Source organism: Syngnathoides biaculeatus, chromosome 10 (genome assembly GCF_019802595.1).
Source record: "Syngnathoides biaculeatus isolate LvHL_M chromosome 10, ASM1980259v1, whole genome shotgun sequence".
Lineage (NCBI taxonomy): Eukaryota > Metazoa > Chordata > Actinopteri > Syngnathiformes > Syngnathidae > Syngnathoides > Syngnathoides biaculeatus.
Genome location: NC_084649.1, coordinates 30,329,968 through 30,352,177, shown reverse-complemented (window position 1 = coordinate 30,352,177; position 22,210 = coordinate 30,329,968). Strand labels below are relative to the sequence as shown.

The following is a 22,210-nucleotide window of genomic DNA, read 5'->3' as shown; positions in this document are numbered from 1 at the left end:
GTTGAGTCTACGATTGATGTTTGACCCTCGTTGTATACTCTACGTAGGTAATAGTGTTAGCGCGCTAGGCTAGCTTGGGCCGAGCAGCTTCAACGTGAACGATTTGGCACCAATTTGGGTACTAAGATAAGACTTTTTTTTTTTTTAAACAATTTATTTATTTGATGTTTCACATATAATTTTACAAAAACAACACAATAACAGTAAAACAAAGAAAAACAGTATGCACAGACATAATAGTGTTGAAAAAAAAAAAAGGAAGCACACAAATCACAAATAATTCAAATTTTTTTCAAAAACTCTTCTAAGGGTCTCCATATGTCCTCTCATGATATACGTGAGTCTTTCCAGTGCAACACAAGAAATTTCCAACATCCATACTTTTATTGAAGGAACATCCACTTTTTTCCAAAATAATACAATTGTTCTCCTGGATTGCAGGAGACCAAAAGCTATAAGCGTGGCCTTCTTTTTATTAACATCAAAATCCTTGGGATATATACCTAAAATACACAGTGTTGCGCAATGAGGAACCTGAATTCCATCTGTTATAGAAATTGTCTGAACAATAGATTTTCCAATAATCTTTGACTTTCCAACAATAAGATAATCCAACAACGCCTCTTGTTGTTAGCAAGGTAAGATAAGGAATACTAGGCCAATAAGCAAGTTTAAGATGGCGTTTCCACTCAGCCAACTTATTATTGGTACTCACTATCCTCGTTGTATATGATACGTAGCTTTTGCAGGATGTGTAGATACTAGCGTTTGATGTTTTCCTCCTCAGTAAATATGAGAAAACAGACACTTTATTTTTTTTTCACTTTTATTTTCACTTTATTTGCGGTCTCAGCGGTCTCAGCTAGGCTAACTTAGGCCGAGCAGCTTCAACACATATGATACGGCTCCAATATGGGTACGAAGGTTGCACAGATGAGAGTTTTAGTCCAGAGAAGTCGTCACCAGGAGCGTCCCACGTCGAATATTCACAACATCCGGTCCAAAATCATCAGGATTTATTGAATTATGATCAGGCTGGTCAGAACCTTCTGTTTAAGCTGCTACCAGCTTGAAGACTGTAAGTATATATCTGTGTATATATGAGGATGAGGATAAATTAAAAAAAAAAAAATGTGAGTACGTACATTGTTAAATATTCCAATAAAGTACAACCAAACTTGGTTTTGCTCCCGGTGCTTTTTAAAAAGCATGCATGCATGCTACTGTATGTTTTGATTGTATTGATATATAGCTAGATAAAGTGAAGAAAATAAGTATTTGAACACCCTGCTATATTGGAAGTTACTGCACTTAGAAATCATGGAGGGGTCTGAAATTTTCATCATAGGTGCATGTCCACTGTGAGAGAGATCATCTAAAAAGAAAAAATTATTTGTGTGATACAGCTGCAAATAAGTATTTGAACACCTGAGAAAACAAATCTTATTTGCTACAGTAGCCTTTGTTTACAATTACAGAGGTCAAACTTTTCCTGTAGTTGTTCAGCAGGTTTGCGCACACTGCAGGAGGGATTTTGACCCACTTCTCCACACAGATCTCCTCTAGATCAGACAGGTTTCTGGGCTGTCACTGAGAAACACAGAGTTTCAGCTCCCTCCAAAGATTTTCTATTGGGTTTAGGTCTAGAGACTGGGAAGGCCATGCCAGAACCTTGATATGCTTCTTACGGAGCCACTCCTTGGATATCCTGGCTGTGTGCTTTGGGTCATTGTCATGTTGAAAGACCCAGCCATGACCCATCTTCAATGCTAAAAACCGAGGGAAAGAGGATGTTCCCCAACATCTCACAATATCATCCTCTCCTTAATAAAGTACAGTCATCCTGTCCCATGTGCAGAACCCTCCCTCCCCAAAAAAAAGCATTATGCCACCACCACCCATGGTGCCACCACCCCCATGCTTCACAGTAGGGATGGTGTTCTTGGGATGGAACTCATCATTTGTCTTCCTCCAAACACGGTTTGCGGAATTATGACCAAAAAGTTCAATTTTGGTCTCATCTGACCACAAACCTTTCTCCCATGACTCCTCTGTGTCATCCAAATGGTCATTGGCAAACCTAAGACGGGCCTTGACATGTGCTGGTTTAAGTAGGGGAACCTTCCGTGCCATGCATGATTTCAAACCATGACATCTTAGTGTATTACCAACAGTCACCTTGGAAGCGGTGGTCCCAGCTTTTTTCAGGTCATTGACCATGTCCTGTCGTGTAGTTCTGGGCTGATTCCTCACCTTTCTAAAGATCATTGAGACCCCACAAGGTGATATCTCGCAAGGGGCTCCACTCTGATTGAGATTGACTGTCATGTTTAGCTTCTTCCATTTTCTCATGATTGCTACAATAGTGGATCTTTTTTTCACCAAGCTGCTTGGCAATTTCTCCATAGCCCTTTCCTGCCATGTGGAGTTGTACAATATTGTCTCTGGTGTCTTTGAACAGCTCTTTGGTCTTGGCCATGTTACAAGTTTGAGTCTTACTGATTATATGGGGTGGACAGGTGTCTTTATGCAGCTAATGACCTCACATAGGTACATCTGATTCAGGATAATACATGGAATGGAAGTGGACTTTTAAAGGACTTTGAGGGTCAGAATTCTAGCTGATAGACAGGTGTTCAAATACTTATTTGTAGCTGTATCATACAAAAAAAAGTTGAAAAAAATCATACATTGTGATTTCTGGATTTTTCTTTTTAGATTGTCTCTCTCACGGTGGACATGCGAAAATGATTTGTCAGTGGGAGTACTTGCAATATAGCAGGGTGTTCAAATACTCATTTTCTTCACTGCAGCTCTATGCTTTATGGGGCAAAATATGTATGGAAATAGGGTTTGAAATGCATGTTTTTTGTCAATTACGTACTGTTCTGTTTGGTGTGGTGTAATGAATTTGGTTTGGTGTGATACCATGGGTGAGGATGACATGTTTACTGGTGACTTGCTTTCACCAGTTGTAGTGGGAGCGGGGGGTATAGGCCTGTTGTTCTGGTTACAAAAGTAAAGGTCCAATGGATAGGTTTCCGATGACATCACCACAGTCCCAGGAGTCCCTTGTCCGCCCTTTTGTGTGTCTGAAGCAAGGCAAGCGTCTATGTTAACAAAGCAAGCAAGCCCCTTTCATCCGATAATATGGGCCACACATGCGTAGTTTGGGGCTTTGCTAACCGCGCTGAATCTGAGCAAACAAAGAGGTAGTATTTAGATATTCCAAAGGGTGTTGTCAACCAGAGAAGTAAAACTAAGAAACTGTCGACAGAAAGACGGAACCAATGGTTGTCGAGGATCAACCGAGCAGGATTTCTTCCTGATCCAACACTATAAAGTTTGCTCGGATAATTTTGTAACACGTAACGTTTTCAATGAAATACTTGAGGTAACAAGGAATGAATAGATTATGTATTCTACACAAAGGTATGACAGAGAATTCTTCAAGAGAAAAAAATCGACTTACATTTTAGCTGCAGAGGGCGGTAACCAGTAAGACCTCTCTTCTATAACTGTTTTGCTATCCCGTAATTTTACTGAAGCCTTGACTACAAAAAGAAGGGGAGCCACATGTGAACACACTTATCCAAGACCGCCCATAGGGGTACAATGACCGGAGAGAACACAGCCAATCTTTTTGGGATATGATGCAGGGATGTAGTAGTGGATCGGCAGACCTCTGAGAATGTCTTACTCGAGCCGCCATTATACACTGATTACCGATCACCCGTTGCCATACATCTTGAACCCACCCACTTACAAAGTAATTGTAGGCTTAAAGAGACTTGTAAGCCTTTCAAGGCTTTTCACGGACCTTTCAAGGGTATATACGTTCACAGAATTTACGAGATAATTAACGATATCGGACATGTAATGTCAGGGTACCCTTTCACATCGTCACTCCAGTCGCTTGCTTGAAATTCATATTGGATCTTTGCCGCTGATGTCCTTCAATTATCGTAAAGTATCTGGCTCTGCTTAAGCATCAAACGTGTTTTTGTCCACTACGTTGGCATTTGTTTTAAACGATCTCATAACTTTTTCACCAAACAGAAAAATTAACGATAGAAAAAACTTCACGCTTCACCATTCACCTATGTTCTCTGAACTCTAAGACACACAGTTTGGCATCCGTCGCAAGGCATGATGGGTGATCGGAAACCTATCCATAGTGGCTAACTGTCTCGTGAGCGCCACCATGCCTACCCCCAATAATACAGTGTGTCTTATGTGTGTTAAAGGGCCACTAACAGGAAAAGCATGATTTTTAGTACGTTTTTTTTTTTTTTTTTTTTTTTAAAGGCAGCCGTCATGGATCTATCCGTTTTTTAACGACACAACATGAGTTTGACATATATGGGTTTTTGTAACTCCCGCCATGAAAATCCTCTTGAGGGATTTGTTTTGGAGAAGAAGCAGGAAGTGACATTATCAGCAGGAGACCACTTAGGTGGCCTTGTGTCTTTTTACCAGTTTTACCTGCGGGAATGTAGCGCTTTTTTCCTTTGTGTTAGCCAAAATGCCGGCTTGTTGTATTGCTGGATATTGTTCGAACATTCGGGAGGATGGATTTACTCTTCATATGTTTCCAAAGACTCGGTTCGTTGTGAAAAAAAAACCCAAAAAACAGGTGCAAAGGACCAGAGTTTCGTGGGTTCCGAACGACAGGTAGGTGTGTATAGAGCTACTAAAAAAAAAATTGTTTTGGGGGTGGAGGGGAGGAGACGTAATCCTCTCAGAATGTAACAAAAGATCCGCGTAGGTAAGTCAGGGGTGCTTAATGTGTCGATGTGCGCGTCGGCGCGCGGCGTCTGCTGATCACTGCTTCGGCTCCCCACGTCCGCCAATCACGGTTTCAGCCGGGGTTGCTCATCACGCCGTAAAGCTGGGGTGGCTCATCGCGGCGCCAAGCCGGGCCGCTTTACAGCTTTGTCGTCGACGTGGCTGAGTACGCTACATACTCTCATACATACTGTCGGGGAGTCTGTTGTTAGTTAGAAGTGATGAGCATATCATCTAAATATGGCTCGAAATCTCATCAATTGATTTTGAGATGTTCTGTTCTTCGAAAAGAGCTTCCGTGTAAGAAGGGGCGTCGGAAAAATCTGAAAATCTCTGTTGTTCCTCTCCCCTATAAGTTGCCACTTCGTTTTTTTTCAATGCTGAATGTTCCAGTGTAATGTTTGCTGATTACATTGAGTGCAATATGGCTAGCACTTTGATGTCAAGTCAGACTTCTGCAACTTTGCACATGGATGACATCCTCTGCTCTTTATTTTTTCATATAAACATTGCAGTGAATAATGTTATATGTATTTTTCATGACTCTCTATTTCAGGCCCTATAAATACTGAAATTGCACCCGCAACTGAGACTGCACCTTTTACTATGGTGAGCCATATGGTCGCAAATATATAGTAATTCACCAGTTGCAGTAAAGCACATTTTACTCGAATATTTCTGATGGAAGCCATGTTTATGACTATACATGATGGAAGATCTGTGAGTTTACCTTACCTTAGACCAGGTTTCAAGGATGCAAGTTAAAATAGTTAATGCACGATAAAGACCTCTTTATAACCAGATTTGAAAATGGGAGTGATTTTAGCAGTTTTGAGTTATTGAGGAACAATACCAGACTACACTGATAACATTGGACAGTGGTGAAATGATACAATTAATTTTAAAATTCAAAATGTCTTGTGAGATTACTTTTTTAATGTCATGAACATGAACCTTAGGAACACATTTTTAAGTTCTTATTTATACATTTTATCAGCATTGAGAGGATCAAAACCAGGTAGAGGAGAAAGTGTCCCTTTTCTAACGCTACACATCAGATTCCTTTCTCTCACCCAGAAAAGGGGTCATATTGATCCCAAAAAATTATTCAAGCAGTCCGCTACTTCTGTTGAATCAAAGAGTCCTCAACTTATCCATCATCTCAACAGGAGAAGCATCTCAAATTTTTTGATTTAGTTATTAGTTGATAATGTTCCAATTTGATTTAATGCTGTTCAAAGCTTGCATTCATTTATCTGCAACATTTTTTTCCTTTGTTACTGATAAGTGTGAAGGAATTTTTATTTTTGTAATAGATTTGACTTTTTTTTAAATAGTTACTAATAGTTTACTAATTACTCATAGCTACTATAGTTACTAATAGCTTAACATACACTGTGCAAAAACACTCACTTTCTGAAGTCAAACCAATCGCAAGATCTTCTGTTTCAGGTCATTCAGGATTACTAGAATTTTTTTTTTTTTCCCAACACAACACTAATGAGAGAGAATATTTTAGAGAATTTTATATTATTTTCTTCAATGCCAAAAGTTTACATACACAAAGTACTATGTCTATGTATTTCTGGGGAAGCCCTATGATGAGGTCATGGTTTTGGAAGCTTCTGATAGGTTAACTGACAACATGTGAGTTAATTGATGGAACACCTGTGGATGTTTTTAAGGCCACACCTCAACCACTCTACTTCCTTGTTCAAAATCATGGGAAAATCAAAAGAAAACAGCCTAGAAATCAGAGTAAGAATCTTGGCGCTCCATAAGTCTGGCTCATCCTTGGGTGCAATTTCTAGATTTTTGAAGCTGCCACATTTGTCTGTTGAAACAATTACGGTATTTTCTGAACAAGCCGCTACTTTTTTTCCTGGTGCTCTGAACCCTGTGACATATTTAATGATGCAGCTATATATACAGTGCCTTGTGAAAGTATTCCGCCCGCTTGAACTTTTCAACCTTTCGACACATTTCAGGCTTCAAACATAAAGATATAAAATATTTTTTTTTTGTCAAGAATCAACAAAAAGTAGGACACAATGGTGAAGTGGAATTACATTTATTGGATATTTTATACTTTTTTTAACAAATAAAAACTGAGAAGTGAGGCGTGCAATATTATTCAGCCCCTTCATTTTCAGTGCAGCAAACTTACTCCAGAAGTTCAGTGAGGATCTCTGAATGATCCAATTTTGACAGATCATGATAAATAAATCCACCTGTGTGTAATCAAGTCTCCGTATAAATGCACCTGCTCTGTGACAGTCTTGGTGTTCTGTTTAAAGTGCATAGAGCATCATGAAGACCAAGGAAAACAGCAGGCATGTCCGAGATACTGTTGAGAAGTTTAAAGCCGGATTTGCAAACAAAAAGATTCCCATGGTCACTCTAGATGAACTGCAAAGATCTACAGCTGAGGTAGGAGAGACTGTCCATAGGACAACAATCAGTCATACACTGCACAAATTTGGCCTTTATGGAAGAGTGGCAAGAAGAAAGCCACTTCTCAAAGATATCCATAAAAAGTCTTGTTTAAAGGTTGCCAAGAGCCACCTGGGAGTAACACCAAATGTGGAAGAAGGTGATCCGGTCAGATGAAACCAAAGTCGAACTTTTTGGCCACAATGCAAAATAATATATTTAGCGTAAAAGCAACAGAGCTCATCACATTGAACACACCATCCCCACTGTCAAACGTGGTGGTGGCAGCCTCATGGTTTGGGCCTGCTTTTCTTCAGCAGGGACAGGGAAGATGGTATGGTTAAAATTGATGGGAAGATCAATGGAGCCAAACACAGGACCATTCTGGAAGAAAACCTGTTTGAGTCTGCAAAAGACCTGAGACTGGGATGAAGATTTATCTTCCAACAGGACAATGATCCAAAACGTTAAGCCAAATCTACAATGGAATGGTTCACAAATAAACATATCCAGGTGTTAGAATGGCCAAGCCAAAGTCCAGGCCTGAATCCAATCGAGAATCTGTGGGCAGAGCTGAAGACTCCTGTTCACAAACGTTCTCCATCCAAACTCACTGAGCTCGAGCTGTTTTGCAAAGAAGAATGGGCAAGAATTTCAGTCTCTCGATGTGCAAAACTCATAGAGACATACCTCAAGTGACTTGCAGCTGTAATTGAAGCAAAAGGTGGCGGTACAAAGTATTAATGCAAGGGGGCCTAATAATATTACATGCCCCACTTTTCAGGTTTTTATTTGTTAAAAAAATATAAAATATCCAACAAATTTCATTCCGCTTCACAATTGTGTCCCACTTGTTGTTGATTCTTGACAAAAAAAATTATATTTTTGTTTGAGGCGGCACGGTGGATAGTCTCGTAAAGCGTCGGCCTCACAGTTCTGAGGACCCAGGTTCCATCCCCCCCGCCTGTGTGGAGTTTGCATCTTCTCCCCGTGCCCGCGTGGGTTTTCTCCGGCACTCCGGTTTCCTGCCACATCCCAAAAACATGCAACATTAATTGGACACTCTAAATTGCCCCGAGGTGTGATTGGGAGTGCGACTGTTTGTCTTGATGTGCCCTACGATTGGCTGGAAACCAGTTTAGGATGTAGCCCGCCTCCTGCTCGTTGACAGCTGGGATAGGCTCCAGCACTCCCTGCAAACCTTGTGAGGATAAGTGGCAAAGAAAATGAATGAATGGATGGATGGATTTTTGTCTGGAGCCTGAAATGTGGCAAAAGTTTGAAAAGTTCAAGTGGCCGAATACTTTCACAAGCCCCTGTATGTGTGTGTATAATATATATATATATATATATATATATATATATATATATTTGTTGATTATTTTTATTTTAATTTTCATTTTTTTTGTCGCTAGCGGCTATGAATTTAAAAGTACAACAAAAACTTGTTAAAATGAAATTGTTAAAACATAGCTGTTCTCTATAATGCACTCAGGTTTGGGCATGCGCAGATGTCTCATCTCAAAGCAGGACGCAGCATGACATGCACAAGCGCAAAATATATATTTTCAATCTTATTTATATAAATCTTTCACAAAAATAGGCCACATGCAAAGGTCTACCTTTTCTGTGATCTGCCACTGTGAAGCAGTGTGAAAAAATGAACGTGTTATAAGCTTGGACTGCCTTGTGAGACCAGCACAACTTCAACGGTAACTTGAGACGAAAATGACATTGAGAGCGACAGAGAGACTGAAAGGCTGTATGACGGAGACTTTATGAGACTCTTCAAGTCCAATACTAAAGATGATGTCTTTAGTAGTTTCAATTAACTGTACAAAATTAATGAAAACAATGACTTTCTGTTTTGTTTGAGCCATTTTACTCCCACGTTACAGTCATTGTTTGGAAACAAGGTATGTGATTAAACATTTACAAAGTCTTTCCATGTGAATATCTAATGTCACAACGTATCAGTACCTAAGGTATAGACCAAGAATGAAGCCGTTACTCTGAAGGAAACATAAAAAAGACAGATTACAGTGTGCAAATAGATACTAAGACAAAGATCTTAACTTCTGGAGACATATCCTATGGTTTGATGAAACTAAAGTGGATCTGTTTGGCCATAATGACCACCGTATACCAATATATACAGTATATACGGTCCGAAGGTGCATGGGAGTTTTCCTAACCAGTCTATGTGTGTTTTGTGGATTTGGGGAAGGCGTTTGACTGTGGCCCTCTGGGATTCCCTCTGGGGGGTTGCCGAGGCCCCTGATAGGATCTGTTTGGTCCCTTAACGACTGGTGTCAGAGTTTGGTCCCCATTCCCGGCAATAAATCTGACTCTTTTCCGGTGAGAGTTGGGCTTTGCCAAGGCTGCCCTTTGTCAGCGATTCTCAAGAATGGAGGATTTCAAGTATCTTGGGGTCTTGTACACGAGTGAGGGAAGAACAGAGCACAAGATGGACAGGTGGCTCAGTACAGCATCACTGGAGTTGCAAACTTTGTATTGGTCCATTGTGGTAAAGAAAGCACTAAGTCTAACAGCGAAGCTCTCAATTTGCCAGTCGATCTACATTCCTACCCTTACCTATGGTCACGAGCTGTGGGCTATGACCAGAAAAACAATGTGTCCGGGGATACAAATGGCCCAAATAAGTTTCCAATGCAGGCTGTCCAGGCTCTCCCTTAGAGAGAGAGTGAAAAGCTCTGTCACCTGGAAGAGCTCAGAGTAGAGCCTCTGCTCCTCCGCATTGAGAGGAGCCAGATGAAGTCTCCGCTGGGGCATCTGATTCAGATGCCTCCCGGATGCCTCCATGGTGAGGAGTCACAGATGTCTTACCTAAAGGAGAACCAAGGGATGACCCAGAACACACTGAAGAGACTACGTCACTTTGCTGGCCTGGGAAAGTCTCGGGATCCCCTGGAAGAGCTGGATGAAGTTGGTGGTTGCGGTAGAAGATGTGTGGGTGAATGGATGAATGAGTTATGGTTTTGTAGGTTTCGAATTTTGGAGAATTTTTTTTTTCCGAAATACAGTAATCTCTCTGTACTTCGCGCTTCACCTATTGTGGATTCAGTGCATCGTGTCCCCCCCTCAAAAAAGATACATCAGCTTATAGTACATACTATGTTATGTGAAGCGCATTGATACAATGCGGACTGATACAAGGCACGTCCCAGTGCCATATATGGAACAATGAAGCCAAAAATACTAATAATAATTTTGATTGGTTCCAGGCGCAACATTGACCAATCAGAATCAGCTTTATTCGCCAAGTGTGTAAAAACACAAGGAATTTTTCTCCGGCAGTCGGTGATGCCCTGGTAACGTAACAATGTGGAGTGTCCAAAAGGATCCCGCCCGCTGTGGACCTAGTTTGCATTGCGGGCAAGTCCTCGATAGTGAGTAGCATTCAGTGGTTTTGATTGTCCGTTGCAGTTGGAGTTTGTCCTGTTTTGTGGCTGCCCCAAACCAGACTGTGATGGAGGTACACAGTACTGATTGGATAACCACTGTGTAGAGCCATCTCAGAAGCTCTTGTGACAGGACGTGCTTTCTCAGAAGCCTTAAGAAGTACATCCTTTGCTGGGCTTTTTTGAGGATGGAGTTGATGTTTGTCCCCCACTTCAGGTCCTCTGAGACTGAAATTCCCAAGAACTTCAATGTTGACAAGATGGTTGACACAAGACAGTTGGACAGCATCAGGGACAGCTGTGGTGAAGGATGCCTCCTGAAGTCCACAATCATCTCTACAGTCTTTAGAGTGTTCAATGCCAGGTTGTGTTGACCACACCAAAGCTCCAGTCCCTCCACTTGCTGTCAATACGAAGACTCGTTGCCGTCATTGATGTGCTTGATGACCATGGTGTCACATGCGAAATTCAGGAGTTTGACAGTCGGATGCCATGAGGTGCAGTCATTTGTGTAGAGCAAGAATAGCAGAGAGATGAGAGGAGAGAAAGAGATGGCAGGCAAGACGCTGAGCTGGAGAAGTTTGGAAGAGAGGAGTTCAAGGATGATGATGTTAAACGCATTGGTACCCTCGCTGTCAAGATGTTTAAGGATGAAGTGCAGACCCATGTTGACGGCATCATCCGCAGACATGTTCTTAGCTCGATAGGCAGACTGCAGTGGGTCCAGTTAAGGACCTGTGACGAGCACAAGGTTTTGAAGGACTTCGTGACCACAGATGTCAAGGCAACAGGCCCGTGGTCATTAAGACCTGACACTTTTGCTTTTTTGGGGACCGGTATAATGGTGGAACGTTTGAAGCAGCTTGGTACTTCACACAGTTGTAGAGACCTGTTGAAGATCTTTGTGAAGACGGGAGCAAGTTGGTCTGCACAGACTTTGAGGCAGGATGGGGACAAAAGGTCTGGGCCCGGCAGTTTGTTGATCTTTTGTTGTTTGAAGATCTTTCTAACGTCCCTTTCATGAATGTTAAAGGGTGGAGTGGAAGATGGTGTGGAAGTGTCTATTTCGAATCTGAAGTAAAAGCTATTTAGGTCGTCTGCTAGCCTGCTCTTGTTTTCTAACTGGGGGAGAACGTCGCTTGTAGTTAATGAGAGATTGTAGTCTGTTTCTAAACTGATTTGGAGTCATTAGCGCCGAGATGTTTTTCCAGTTTAACTGCACAGTCCCTCTTTGCAATGTTAGTTTCTTTAGTCAGCTGATTTCTAGTGTGATAGGGCCCTGTCCCCACTAAGATATGCAATCTCTTGCCTGGTGGAGTTGCCTCATTTTCAAAGACACTCCAGTCTGCGCAGTCAAAGCAGCTTTGAAGTTCTAATTTTGCCTTGTTGGTCCACTTTTTTAAAGGATTTTACAAAAGGCTTCGCACATTTAAGTGCTTGCCTGTATGTAGGTATTAGTACAGCAAGCAGTGATCAGAGGAGCCAATGGGTGCGCGGGAGATTGCACAATGTGTGTTGTTAATGGATGTGTAACATTGGTCTAGAGTGTTACTGTATTTCCCCTTGTTGGACATTCCACGTGCCGCTTATATTTAGGGAGTTCGTGGTTACGTTTAGCTGTGTTAAAATCTCTGGGATAATGAGCAGGGAATCTGGGTGTTTTTTCCTCAATCTCGTTTATCTACTCTGTGAGTGTTAGCAGCGCTGCGTTCATGCTGCCTTGAGGCTGAATATAAACATCGACTAGAATGAATGATGTGAACTCACGTGGTGAAACAAACAGATTACAGTACAAAAACGACGACTCTAAATGTGGGCTGCAGTGTGTGCTGGGCTGTGTAACATCTGTGCACCATTTCTCATTGATATAAAAGCATATTCCACCGCCTTTCAATTTCTGTGTTCTCTCAGAGAGACAGTCCGCATGATGAAGGTGGAAGCCGGGGAGCGTGATGGCGGCGTTGGGGACAAAAGCAATAAGGCATCCTGGTGTCATCAGAGGTGGTGGCACGCACACAACTTAATTCCACTAAAATTAATGAATTCCACAAAATATAAGTGCAAAATAAACATTAACTTTCAATGTTGTAGTTGAAGGATCAATCCAAAGATGTTTGACTTTGATGGCTTTTAATCACTTTGCGGAAATATGCAAGGCAAACGTCATCGAAGTGAGCGATAGTCTGACTAGTTAACACATTTTCTGGATGATTCTTTTGAAAAAATTCGGTCACTACACATTTGGCTTCCTTATTTAAACTTATTGAAGCGGTTTTACAGCTTTTATGTAGCGCACCATGGATTCATTCACACCAAAATACCGCACCACCGAAGCACCGCACCACAACACACACACACACACACACACACACACACACACACACACACACACACACACACAACCACTCTCCTATCCACACCCCAAGAATTTTCATGTACAGTGAAGAAAATGAGTATTTACCCTGGTATATTTTTTTTACAAAGAACTGAAGCTGCAAAAATTGGACCGTGAGAACCCTGTAACTTATTTTCCACTGCAATTTGCTAATAGATTCTTTAAAAAAATCAGACATCAGATTTTATGGATTTTATTTTTTCTCATTTTGTGTCAGAGGTGAGGTATTCCTATGATGAAAAATACGAGCCTCTGTCATCTTTTTAAGTGGTAGCACATGTCCAATTTGTGGTTGACAAAATACTTTTTGCCCCACTGTATATATTATTTGAAGGACAAGAAGATGATCTGAAATATCTGATAGCAATAAACCCGAGGTTATTTCAAAAGCTAAACAACTGAATAGGATATATTGAGATGTGTGAATTTTAAACATTTATCCCCATAATCAACAATTTCTTCGATATATAATTTACATAGGCAGCATCAGGCATCAGCTGGTAAAGCGTTGACCTCACAGTTCTGCAGTCCCAGGTTTGATCCTGGCCCTGCCTGTGTGGATTTTGAATGTTCTCCCCGTGCCTGCGTGGGTTTTCTCCAGGTACTCCAGTTTCCTCCCACATCCCCAAAAATGCAACATTAATTGGACACTCTAAATTGCCTCGAGGTGTGATTTTGAGTGCGGCTGTTTTTCTTGATGTGCCCTGCAATTGGCTGGCAACCAGTTTAGCGTGTACCCTGCCTTTTGCCCGTTCACAGCTGGGATAGGCTCCAGCACTCCCTGCAACCCTTGTGAGGATAAACTGAAAAGAATATGGATGGGTGGATAATTTACATATATGCTTCTTTTACAGCTTTGGTGGTGGTCACAGTCATCAACTACATCCTGTCATTAATTGCTGTTGTACTATTCTTCATCTTCTACACCAAACCTGATGATTGTTTCATCAACAAGTTCTTCATTAGCTTCAACACGTTTTTTTGCTTTGGAGCCTCTGTCATCTCCGTGCTGGGAAAAGTACAGGTACATACACCACTGTGAAAATGTATTCGCCCCAATCCTGATTTTTTTTTTTCATTCTCATCCATGAATTACATTTAAATGTTTTGGATCATGAAGCCAATTTTAATGTCTCACAAAGACAACCCAAGTGCGAACACTGTTTCTAAATTACTTGATGAAAAAAAATCTGGCCATTATGGAAAAAGTATTCACTGCCAAATGTTAAATTACAGTTAACTTGTGATTGACAATTTTTAGAAATCAGAGTTCAATTTTAATGGCCAGACCCAAGCCATATTACAGTCAAATTTCTTGAATTTAGAAATCAGTTAAATACAGGGTTCATACTCAGTCTGACCAAAAAAAAATTAAGGGCTTTCTAGGGGCATTCTTAGGGGCTGACACGAAAAATTTAGGGCTGACACTGAAAAAATTTAGGGCTGACACGAAAAATTTAGGGCCATCGTGGGAAATCAAGAGTAAGGAAAAAAGACTCACCCAATGGTGGCATCAACCGTTCTTGGTTCATCAAATGTTCCAGTACCTCAGTACCTGTGACAGTGATCACCTGTCGCCCCTTGTGGTAGTTCTCATTGATATGACCATTGTCAACGTCTTCACATAACAGTATACAGAAAAACAGATTCTAACTACAATTGCACCTATATACACAAATGTCTTCTACTGATGTCTGTTTCAGCACCCCTACTCTAGCTCCTTGAGCCTACCCAGTGCCTCCTCTATTTGTTGCTGCAGAGGTGCTAAAGTGGCTCTCTTGTCCTTTGCTCTGCCTCTGAGTCCATTGGCCTCGGTGATAAACCTCAGATTCCTCTTTTCTTCTGCCTCGTCACACAGCCTGTCAGCCTTCTCAATAAGCGTTGATATGTCAGTCTCTATTCTGGCTTTTTTGGCTTTGAGGCAGTAGAGATGAAAATTGGGCAGCGATGCCAAATGTAGCCAGGTACGAAGTCTTCCTTTCCCCACAGTGATAGTTTTTAGCAATGTCACTGTCTGGGAACATGACTGCAAACACTTTCGAATTATTTTCACAAGATTTGTAACTGTAATGGCTGCAGATCACTTTTAAAGTCCACACAATCTCTGCCTTTAACGAGTCCGTCTTCGTGTATTGAACTACGTTCATAAAGCCTGACTTCTGGCTGGTTGAAGTCGATGCGAGTGCGTTGTTGAAAGCCACATTCAACAAGCTTGTTTGTCAATATTGTATACAAACTACCCCATTACCGCGGATTTAATTAACGATCGATGGTGTAGCGCCGGAGAAAAGGAGTCGGGGGGGTGAGTGTCGGACACAGGAACAAAACTTGTTTTATTGGCAGACATCAAAACACTACTCACATAACGGGGGAACTCTGTGAACTCGTCACTCCGGAAGAGCAACAACAAAAACAGTCCGTGCGGAACCCCGCACCCCAACTCGAGGTCCCGCGGGTGAATTATGTAAACACCACTATGGTACCGGTTTTAAAACCGGTAATCGTTTTTTGTTTTTTGCTACAACTGTTCGGTTAAAACCGGTTATGAAAGTAAGCATTTTTTTGCGATCCTTAGTGCGCATGCACTGCTAGTACCACTGCCTGAAGTTGATGCTTCACTATCTTGATATTTTAGAAACAGATTCATACCAACGGAAGATGAGAGAGTCTTCGCCAAATCAGCGTGTCTCCTGTTTTTCCGGTGCGACTCCAGCGCTTTGATGCCCATCTTTTCAAGCTGGTAACTCTGGTTGCACAGATGGCAGTAAAACATGTGCTGATCTTTTGGATCTCGACGAACCCAGCTCCCAAACTCCTTAATTTCAACCCAAGTTTCTTGAAAAATGCTCTTCCCCGTGATACAAGTTGGATCGATGAAAGAACTACGCTACGTCGTAACGAAGACGAAGTGAAATGCCTAGTCACGGAAAAAAACAATGGAATATCGACAAGATGGCGACTAGTTGTCAACACGGTGACTTCCTTTGACAATTTCCGGCTGATTTGGACGCCAGACGGATCGTTATTTTTTTTTACATAAAAGATTAATTTATTTTTTAGGGAGAATTTTGCCAGTAGAGGTCCTCCCTTTGATATTTTTTTTAATTTAAGGCCTTTTTAGGGGCTTGACCGCTTTTTGCCGATTTTAAGGACTTTTAGGAGCCCCTAAATGCACCTTCGAAAATGTAGGGACTTTTAGGGCCGTGTGCGAACCCTGTAAATACTACCCATCAGACACAATGAAGTTGACTAAAATGATGTGAAAACATATCATGCCACATATCAAAGAAATTCAAGAACAAATGAGGAACAAAATGATTGAAATCTGTCAGTACGTAAAATCTTACAAAGCTGTTTCCAGGGTTTTGGAACTCCAGCGGCCCATTTTCAGGGCCATTATCCATACATGGAGCAAGCTACAGGCAAAAGTGGTACATTTTTCCAGGACTAGTCAATGTTCTAAAATGACTGAGTGTAATTACCATTCATCCAGGCTACTAGACCCCAGAACAACATCCGAAGAACTACTGGGCTCAAGTTAAGGTCCGTTTTCATGACTTATTCATTAAAAAAAAAAAAAAAAAAAAAAAAAAGACACTTGGTAAAAAGGGACCATTCGATGCCCAAAACCACAGTTAACAAAAAGTAAAAACCCAGCATTTGAGGTGAATTAAAAAAAAAAGCTGTAAAACGTGGGAGCATTGTGATTGTCAGGGGCTGCCTCGCCACTTCAATAGCTGGACAACTTGCTGTGATTACTTGAACAACTATTTAAACCAGAAAAATCTGTAGGCAAATATCTGGACCTCAGTTTGTTGCCTCAACATCAAGCACTATTGGGTTATGCACCAGGACAACGATCCAAACCGCACCAGCAAATCAACCTCTGAAGGGCTCAAACAAAATTAAGATTTGGCAGTGACCAATTCAAAGTCCAGTCTTAAATCCGACTGATATATTGTAGTATGACCTTAGATGAGCAATTCATGCCTGAAAATCCTCCAATTTGACTTGAATTCAAATTTTGTAGTCTTTGACAGATATTAAATGCTTTGAAAGGATGAAAACAGTTAAGTGCAATAAATGCGTAAAAATGTCATTACAAATTAGGAAGTATGAATGCTTTTTCACAGTACTGTTCATTTACATCGTTTGTAAAGAGGGAGCTAAGTCGAAAGGTGACGCTCTCAATTTACAAATCGATCTACGTTCCAACCTTCACCTATGGGCACAAGATTTGGGTTGTGACGAAACAATAAGATCGCGGATACAAGCGGCCGAAATGAGTTTCCTCCGCAGAGTGTCTGGGCTCTCCCTTAGAGATAGGGTGAGAAGCTCGGTCATTCGGGAGGGGCTCAGTGTAGAGCTGCTGCTCCTCCACATTGAGAGGAGCCCGATGAGGTGGCTAGGGCACATGATCTGGATGCCTCCCGAACACCTCACTGGTGAGGAGTTCTGGACATATCCCACCATAAGGACACCCCGGGGATGACCCAGGAAACGCCGGAGAAAGTATTTCTCTCAGCTGACCTGGGAATGCCTCGGGATCCCGTCCATGGGCTGGAAGAAGTAGCTGGGGAAAGGAAAGTCTGGTTATCCCTCCTGAAGCTCCATCCCCCACGACCCAACCCGGAGAAGCGGGAAGATAGATGAATGGATGGATAAGCTTGCTTAGAGGATTGATGTGTCTCCTGATAAAAGAGTTGCTGTCATCGGAAATCTTTTAGAAAATTCATGTTCTATTATTGATGGCACGGGGCGCAGCTAAAAAGCATTGGCCTCACAGTTCTTATGACCCAGATTAAATCCCAACCACACCTGTGTGGTGTTTGCATGTTATGCCCGTGCCTGTGTGGGTTTTCTCCCGGTGCTCCGGTTTCCTCCCACATCCCAAAAACAGACACTAATTTGACACTCTAAATTGCCCCTAAGTGTGATTATGAGTGTGAATATGGATGTACCCTGCGATTCACTGGCAACGAGTTCAGGGTGTACCCTGCTTCCTTCCCGATGACAGCTGGGATAGGCTCCAGCACTCCCGTGACCCTTGTGAGGATAAGCGGCTAAGAAAATGGATGGATGGATGGATGGATGTTCTATTATCATTTACTCTTTTATATATTGTTCGATATTTCAGTCGTTGATTTATTTGTCTCTACACTATGCTACACTACAAAATAAAAGCACTCCAAAGTGACAAACCAGATTAATCCACGTTTTTAGTATATTCTTTATTGGTACATGTCAAACAAGCCACCAGCAGGTGCAGTATATTCTCAGAAAACCAACAAGACCCAGCATACATGATAAGCACACTCTCAAGGCAATTTGTTGGGCAATTTGTTAAAATGGGTGTGTTTAAAAAAATAAATAAATAAAAACTGCATTCTGCCATTGACTTTGCTAACTCAAAACTATTTTGTACAAACTATTTTGTTTCTAGGATTTACCAATCCTTTGAATCTTCTTTTCCTTTCGGCCTGTCCCATTTAGGATCGCCACAGCGATGTCAGCCTAACTCCTGCATCTTCCCATCTAACACCAACTGCCCTCATGTCTTCCCTCACAACATCCATCAACCTTCTCCATGGTCTTCCTCTCACTCCTTTTCTGGCACCTCAATCCTCATCACCCCTTTACCAATATACTCACTCTCTCGCCTATGAACATGTCAAAACCATCAAAGTCTGCTTTCCCGAACCTTTTCTCTAAAACATCTTTGGCTGTTCCTCTAATGATCTTATTTGTAATCCTATCCAATCTGCTCACTCCTAGAGAGAATCACAATGTCTTCATTTCTGCCACCTGCAGTTCTGCTTTCTGTTGTCTCTTGAGTGCCACCATCTCTAATCTATACATCAGCGGTGCCCAGACTTATTTACCCCAAGATCTACTGTTCAAGCAGCCTGCCTCTCGCGAGATACCGACCACAGGGGGGTGGGCGTAGGGGATGAGATAATCTTCCCAATGTTGTGTTATTAATGTTATGTGATATGTTACACTATATATAAATATATATGTATATTTAATATAAAGAATTAGCTTTTTGTGCACTGTATTGTCTGTGCTTTCATCCTGGATCAGGCTGTGCCAAGGTGGAATTTTAAAATTACACACCATCTGATTATTGTTACAAGGGGCCCGATTGATTCATTTTCCAAAGCCTAAAACAGTTGAAGTGTCTACGACGGAGTAGGGCTCGCGGAAGAGCGCACGTACAACTAAGTGTGGATAATATCAACAAACACAAGGTTGTATATTCAGAGCTAAGTAAGAGAGAAGTAACTTCGCTGAATTTGATTTCAATTATTATCAGTGCTTTTTACATTTTAGGAGAACAACTTTCACTTTTTGGTGTATCACTGACCTGCTGAATGTGTGTAATGTTTTATGCCGAAGAGTTAGGTTAGTTATACGTAAATGCACGATGTCATGCAAGAGAAATGTCTATTTGCCAATTTGTATCACATCGGATTTTTTACATTTTCTCCTGTTGGATTTCAATATGAAGTTTGTGAGGCGTCAAACTTTTTTTGCATCGATCGCCAACGTTTCCCTGTAACTCTGACATCGCATCCTGCTCCGTCCAAAATCTTAATTCCATGTACATGTCCTTGCATGAAATAGTTGAGACCTCTCTGTTAGAACCCTCTTGGACAAGCCTGGCGTATATGGCAAAAAACATACCGTTATGTTACCGGGAATACGCGATAGAGAATCCACCTCAAACCTGTTCTGTTCAGTCGCCATTTTGGAAGATTGTGGGAGATGGCAACTGTCGCTAAGGTGGGTGGGGCTGAAGATCAACAGTTGGAAAGGTCCATTCCATTCTGACCTCACTGTCAGCCTCTCCATTACTACAGCAAACTGGAAGGGCCTCAGAGCTGATCTCTGATCCATCCCACCTACACCTTAAATTCTTCTGTCACACCTATGGCACACCTCACCACTGTTCTGCAGCCCTCATACATGTCCTGTACTATGCTAACATATCTGCGCCACACCAGACTCATGCATGCAGTACCACAGTTCCTCTCTTAGAACTACTTCATCTATTTCCTTCCAAAATTTATTTCAACTCAAACTCACATCCTACCTGTGGGGCATAGCCACTTATCATATTATACATAACACCCTCAATTTCAAATTTGAGCCTTATCACTCGATCAGATACTCTGTTAACCTCCAAGACATTCTGAGCCACCTCTTCCTTTAAAATAACACCTACTCCATTTTTCTTCCCATCTACTCCATGGTAAAATAATAATAATGCGCTTTCCTTGTCTTCTTTGGCTTTGACCCACAGTAGCTAAATTTCCACCAACACTCCGCAGGTTTATGGTGTGCGGGGCACGCTTTGTTTACCCTGGGCCACGACCGATCCGGTATGGGATTCTTTTGATGAACAGTCGTATTTCTTTGGCAAAGTTTTAAGACTGATGCCCTTCTTGATGCGACCCACTGGATTTATCCGGGCTTGTGACTGGCCCACAGATTTCACTGGCTTGTGCCCCATAGGGCTGCATTTTCCTTTCCTTTCAACCATTAAAGTATTACACTGAAGAAAGTAAGTATTTGAACATCCCGCTATATTGCAAGTTCTCCCACTTAAAAATCATGGAGTGGTCTGAAATTTTCATCGTAGCTGCATGTTGACTGGGAGAGATATTCTAAAAAGAAAACTCCAGAAATCACAACGTATGATTTTCTACCAATTTATTTGTGTGATACAGCTGCAAATAAGTATTTGAACACCTCTCTATAAACTAGAATTCTGACCCTCAAAGACCTGTTAGTCCATCTTTGAAAGTTCACCTCCACTCCATGTATTATGCTGAATCAGATGCACCTGTGTGAGGTTGTTAGCTGCATAAAGACACCTGTCCACCCCATACAATCACAGTAAGACTCAAACTTGTAGCATGGCCAACACCAAAGAGCTGTCCAAAGACACCATAGACAAAGTTGTACAACTCCACACGGCTGTCAAGGGCTACAGAGAAATTGCCATGCAGCTTGGTGAAAAAAGGTCCACTGTTGGAGCAATCATTAGAAAATGGAAGAAGCTAAACATGACGGTCAATCCCGATCGGAGTGGAGCCCCATGCAAGATATCACCATGTGGGGTCTCAATGATCCTTAGAAAGGTGGGGAATCAGCCCAGGACTACACGACAGGACTTGGTCAATGACCTGAAAAGAGCTGGGACCACCTTTTCCAAGGTGACTGTTGGTAATACACTAAGAGGTCATGGTTTGAAATCATCCATGGCACGGAAGGTTGCCCTGCTTAAACCAGCACATGTCAAGGCCCGTCTTAGGTTTGCCAATGACCATTTGGATGATACAGAGGAGTCATGGGAGAAGGTTTTGTGGTCAGATGAGACCAAAATGGAACTTTTTGGTCATAATTCCACTAATCGTGTTTGGAGGAAGACGAATGATGACCATCCCCACTGTGAAGCATGGGGGTGGTAGCATCATGCTTTGGGGGTGTTTTTCTACACATGGGACACGACGACTGCACCGTATTAAGGAGAGGATGACCACGCCCATGTATTGTGAGATTTTCGGGAACAACCTCTTTCCCTCAGTCAGGGCATTGAAGATGGGTCATGTCTGGTCTTTCAACATGACAATGATCTGAAACACACAGCCAGGAAAAACAAGGAGTGGCTCTGTAAGAAGCATATCAAGGTTCTGGTGTGGCCTAGCCAGTCTCCATACCTAAACCCAATCGAAAATCTTTGGAGGGAGCTGAAACTCTGTGTTTCTCAGCGACAGCCCAGAAACCTGTCTGATCTAGAGAAGATCTGTGTGGAGGAGTGGGCCAAAATCCCTCCTCCGGTGTGTGAAAACCTGGTGAACAACGTTTGGCCTCTGTAATTGCAAACAAAGGCTACTGTCGACAAGGGCGGGAAGGCCGAGTCTCCCTTGTTGCCCGGGGTGTCTCGTTGCGGTGCCAGGCCGCGGTGGCTCTTCCCCGCCGCGGAAGTGGATTAGGGAAGGAGGTGGTTTGGCCGTGATCGCATTTCATCTGAATATGGCTCGAAACAATAGTGTAATATTGCCCCGGTAACTTCACTCGGTTTGTGTGGTGTTCTCCTTTTCGAAAAGAGCTTCCGTGTCAGAAGGGGTGTTCGTCTCCCACAGTCGGGGCCACAGCGTGTTTT

The 22,210-nt window shown here is 42.0% G+C and overlaps 1 protein-coding gene across 6 annotated transcripts in view; it reads left to right on the top strand.

Moving 5' to 3' along the window:
* The window catches only part of si:ch73-267c23.10 (serine incorporator 1), a 97,682-nt gene that overhangs the window by 40,686 nt on the left and 34,786 nt on the right, over positions 1 to 22,210 (top strand). For all 6 annotated transcript variants that reach the window (XR_009796650.1, XM_061831323.1, XM_061831324.1 and 3 more), the window contains exon 6: positions 13,893 to 14,062. Coding sequence is in view for 5 of the 6 variants with exons in the window: in XM_061831323.1 (XP_061687307.1) it covers positions 13,893 to 14,062 (170 nt within the window). In the remaining variant the exon portion in view is untranslated. The remainder of the gene's footprint in view (positions 1 to 13,892; positions 14,063 to 22,210) is intronic.